The sequence below is a fragment of the Fukomys damarensis genome, unplaced genomic scaffold (genome assembly GCF_012274545.1).
Source record: "Fukomys damarensis isolate Sample0158 unplaced genomic scaffold, DMR_v1.0_HiC HiC_scaffold_36, whole genome shotgun sequence".
Lineage (NCBI taxonomy): Eukaryota > Metazoa > Chordata > Mammalia > Rodentia > Bathyergidae > Fukomys > Fukomys damarensis.
Genome location: NW_022900948.1, coordinates 43,245,591 through 43,250,158, shown reverse-complemented (window position 1 = coordinate 43,250,158; position 4,568 = coordinate 43,245,591). Strand labels below are relative to the sequence as shown.

Below are 4,568 nucleotides of genomic sequence, written 5' to 3'. Positions count from 1 at the left end.
CCTCAGTCCCGCTGGCCTACTGAGGAGGATCTGAGGGTTCTCTGAGCTTGGGGCCTGGGGATGGGAAAATCAAAGAACTCGGCCTCGTGGCTGTTCAGGCATAACGGCTTCCAGCCTGCTTAACTGTTGGCCACAGAAGCTCCTCAGCCAGCAGCCCTGTGTGGTCTATGTGGTGGCCGTTTCCAGGCCAAGGCACGAGAAAGTAAGGAGATCTCCTACATCAGTAATGAGAGAGAGGAAGTTGAACGTGGTACACTACACGACAGCCAGACCCAAGGTACGGGAAAGGAAGTGTCTCAGATCAGCAAGACTCGGGGTATGGGGAGGAGGTGGCCCAGGAAAGTGAGGCTGGGGAAGCTTGGTCCTGAACCTAAAATTGTCACCCGGGCAGGCCTTGGCTAAACACCTGTCTTGGGGGGCACTTGGTACCAGAGGACCTGAGGACACAGAGACCAAAAGACAGAAGCCATTATCACTCCAGTGACCAGACGAGGAGAGTGAGTCTCTGCTATCTTTTTTCGGTGCGGCGTAGCATCAGACCTGATCAGAATCGATACTGCTAACCACCACTCCAGATGGTCCTTACCCAAGGGGTCAGTGAAGATGATGTGGCAATCAGGGATGTCCAGAGACTTGGCCAATTTATGGTAGTGATCTTTCACTTTAGGAATCAACTTCTTGGTCCTCCCTGTGTCCAAGTGGCAATGAGTGAGGCAACAGAGACAAGTCTGTACTTTAAGCTTTTAAGACCACGGCTGACCCAGTGCTGCAATGGCAGGTGTGGCCACCACCCCTGGCTCAGTACATAAACACTGTTTCACGAGTGAGTGAAGTCAGACACTCCGTTCCCACCGAGGGACCAAGGAAAGACCTCCTCCCTGAGAGAGGAGCTTCAATTAGAGAAAACTCTGGGTTCCTAAGGTTTGAGTCCACCGTCTCCAGGTGTGGCCATGAACCACATCCCTGAGGCGATGCAGTGAGGACTCACCATAGAGGATCATCTCAAAGTACACCCTGTTTTTGAGAGTCATGTTGAAGGACACGATGGAGAACTGATTGTAGTCAGTTTCTACCACTGTCATGGTGAAGTTCTGCAATCCTTCGAAACCTGCAGTGTGAGTGCCAAAGGTCATCCTTTCCTGGCCAGGTGGAAGAACGCTCCCTTTCTTCCCCAACCAGTCAGCATCGGCTTCTCCCCACAGGACAGCATGTGTGTGGAAGGGCAGGGAAGCCTGTTCCTTTCTGGAAGGACTCTGCTCCCCAAATCCCAACCCCGAGGCTCCCTCAGCCAGGACTCACTTGTTATATTCTCCAAGGTGAACTGGCTGGGCTGGTCGCTTGGGACTATGGGGTTGGACATGTGAACACATCCTGTGGGGCTGTGAGAGTGAGACACGGTGGTGTTGAGCTGGGACAGGACACAGTTTGGTCTCCCTGGTTGCAGAGCTGCATAGGAATCTGAGGCCCAAGCCCAGCCCAGCCCAGCCCATGACAGCCTGTCCTCCATCACGGCAGGGGCCCCGCTGGGTCGCCATCCACAGCACTGGGCCTGTCCCTCTGAGCCTCTTCCTGTCTTCTGCAGGGTCTGTTCAACCCTCCCTCTCGCAGTCCTCGTCTCCTCTGCTACCTCCCCAGGGCATCCTGTGCCGTGTGCAGATCCCTTACTGCACTGACCCCATGCTTACTTTACTGTTCCCCTTTCCCATCCCATCCCATTTCCCCTGAGCTTCCACTCTGTTCCTGGCAAGCAGTGACCTAGCCCTTTAACCAAAACTGACCTCTCACCTGAGTCCAACTCACCCGCGCACCACAGACTCAGAGCGCCACTGCTATGCCCTCCACCCTCAAATGCTCCAGTTGGAGCCAATCAATGTCTGGAACGCACTGACGGAAGATGAGCACGCGATACACTCTCTGACCCCTAATCTGCCGGACTTGTGGCACCTTCTGCCTGTGATGTCCTGGCACGACCTGGCAGTTTTCTGCACAGCTCCGCATCCACCGTTCTGAGACCCTTTCTCTGTAGGAGCCCCAGGCCATACCTGGCTTGCATTGAGATGCCCCAGATTCAGGCCTGGGAGTTCTGGCCCCTTGGATGCTCATCCCTCCCTGCTCAGGTGTCCATGCCCATGGATGGCTGCTGTGTTGCTTTCCACGGCCAGGCTTGCTGGCTCAGAGACCAGCAGCCCTTACCGTGACACACGTGACCTTCTGCTTTTATGATGCTGCTCCCGGTGTTGGTAGTGGAACAGGGGCTTGGGCACAGGGCCATGGCACTGAGTTACCTTCACAGCTCCACTTTTGTTCTTACTTTGGAGACGGTGGCTTCTAAGGTTGCCCAGGCTGAATTCAAGCTTGTGAATTTCCTGCCTCAGCCTCTGGAGCTAGACCTAGCTAAGGTCACTTCTCTACAACCCCTAATGTAGGCATGGGTGGGGTCCTTTGCAGGAGCCAGCGTCCTCCTCCCCTCTGAGGAGGGGTCCGCGCTTCTTGATTCATCCTGTGTTTTTGCTGCAGCCACCCACGAATACTGATGGAGGGGAGAGAGCAAGAGTGGGAAGAAGACAAAGAGGGAGAAACAGAAGGAGAGAACTAGGGGTGCAGAAAGGCCAGGACGGACCGAGGGAAGAAGTGAGAAAAGTCGATTTCGTGCAGAGCAATGAGATGAATAACGGCTTCCCTCAACACGTTGTCCCCTTGGCTATGACGTCAGTCTGCCTCTCAGACCCTCAGGATGTGGCAGCTTTACCTGAACCAATCAGAGGTGACACTGTAGCTGTTGTTGCTGTTCAGCCTGTAGGTGACACTGTACAAGGCTGCTCTGCTGAGGCTCTCATTCCAAGCTGTGTTCTGGGCCCAAGCTATGATGTACCACTTCCCCTGGAACTGCAAGAGTGAGAAGACAGGTGAACCCCACAGAGGGCCCCAGACCCACAGTTTCCACGTTGTCTCTGCTGGTGACTCTGTAGAGTGGGCTGGGAATGGGCTGCCCTGAGAAGCCACCAGCGGTTTGTGTCTTACAAGGCCCAGAGTGAGCCCGTGGGAGGAGTTTGCCCTGACCTGTGGGGTTGGGGCGTTCCGGTATAAGTGGCGAGTGGGTCTTTCAGAGCCTCGGTTTTCTGACTGCTGAGGAGGGACTGCAGATGTCCCGATCAAATGTGCACAGAGCATGGATCCCCTGAGCCGTCCCTCCCAAAACTGTCCTGAGTCCAAAGATCTCTTGCTCACTGTCCTTCTGCTGTCTCTTTCCCTTCAGCCTCTCCCTTCAGCTGCTTTTCCAGAAACTTACCTGGTCATATTGTAAATCTGGCTGCAGGAGGATCTTGCTCAGAGGTGGGCTTGGGATTATAGCTGAAATAGAGTCCTGAGCCTGGATATTCAGGGCCCCCAGCAGGGCGAGGCCCAGACATAGTTGCCCCAGGACCATGGCTACTGAGCAGCTGCTGGACTGGAGGGTGTTGGAAGATAGAGAGAAGGCTGAAGAAGCAGCCAGAAGGAATTATTTATAGCCTCCAGTCTGGCCCTCCTCGAGTGGGCAGGTCCGTTCTTTGCTAAACGCAGGACTAGTGAAGGACCTCATTGCCAGCAACTCCTTCAGAAATACGTGACAAGATATCCTCCCCACCCTGACCAGTCCGATTTGTGGACTGTAGCTCAAGAGCGACGTGGGACAGGAAAGACATGCCGTGACTTCCACCTTCCAGATCTCCCTCTCCATGCTCTCTGTGCCTCTTCCTTTCATCTGCCTGACGGATACTGCCTGTGGGTCAGCACCTGGAATTCGGGGAAATTCTCACATGTGACCTTCTGAACCCAGGGTGTGTGTGGGTGGGTGAGAGGCAACGTCCATTCGCTGTGACCACAAAAAGAAAGAGGGTGCTAAGTGTGGCAGCCCCTTGTCCGCAGTCCCATACTTCGGAAGATGAGACAGGAAGCAATTTGAGGTGAGTGTGGGCTACGCCGTGAGTTCCAAACCAGACATAAGTGCAGAGGAGACCCAGTCTCAAGAAAACCCACAAATAAAAAAGACAACAAGATAAAACCTAAAGAAAGAAAAGTGTCTTGGCGTGCCACTGACAGTGCATATCCTGGACAGGGAACGGCAGTGAGCCCACTGAGCCCAGATCTGGGCCCTCACCCTCCAGGCCCTCACCTAGGCCAGGGCTTGGAGCAGGCCCTGATCCCCTCTCTTCTCCATACCTCTGCCCCCATTTTCAGGGACAGGCAGGACATAAGGGATCCTCAGGGAATTTCCCTCTTCTCTGAGTCCCTTAGGTACAGACCGAGAGACACGTACACAGGCCATAGACATGGCTGTTAACCGAGCTGAGTGCCGAGGCTTCAGGGAGGAGGAACGGACAGGTGGGGAGTTGGGCAGAGGGGGTGAGGCCAGTGCAGATGACTGTGCAGCGCCCATTCTCTCTACACTGATGTCTGGTCTGCCTTAGACCACCTCCCATCTCCTTTAGCCCTCTGTCCTCATCTCTATGTTGGTCTTTGCCTTTGCTGAAACCTGGTGACGTGACATTTCCCATTTTCGTCTGGTTTCCTTCTGCCTTCCATCTCAG

The 4,568-nt window shown here is 54.6% G+C and overlaps 2 protein-coding genes across 2 annotated transcripts in view; both read right to left on the bottom strand.

Annotated features, from left to right (window-relative positions):
- LOC104860398 overlaps positions 1–3,171 on the bottom strand; it is a gene marked incomplete at its 3' end in the record, with an annotated part of 11,572 nt that extends 8,401 nt beyond the window's left edge. Inside the window, 5 exon segments of the mRNA XM_033759172.1 lie at positions 587–688; positions 989–1,108; positions 1,300–1,379; positions 2,750–2,886; positions 3,061–3,171. Of these exon segments, the coding sequence (XP_033615063.1) occupies positions 587–688; positions 989–1,108; positions 1,300–1,379; positions 2,750–2,886; positions 3,061–3,171 (550 nt within the window).
- Positions 1–3,427, bottom strand: part of LOC104864469 (neutrophil gelatinase-associated lipocalin) — a 57,780-nt gene extending 54,353 nt beyond the window's left edge. The window contains exon 1 of the mRNA XM_033758990.1: positions 3,290–3,427. Within this exon, the coding sequence (XP_033614881.1) occupies positions 3,290–3,427 (138 nt within the window). The remainder of the gene's footprint in view (positions 1–3,289) is intronic.
- Positions 3,428–4,568: the final 1,141 nt, after the last annotated feature.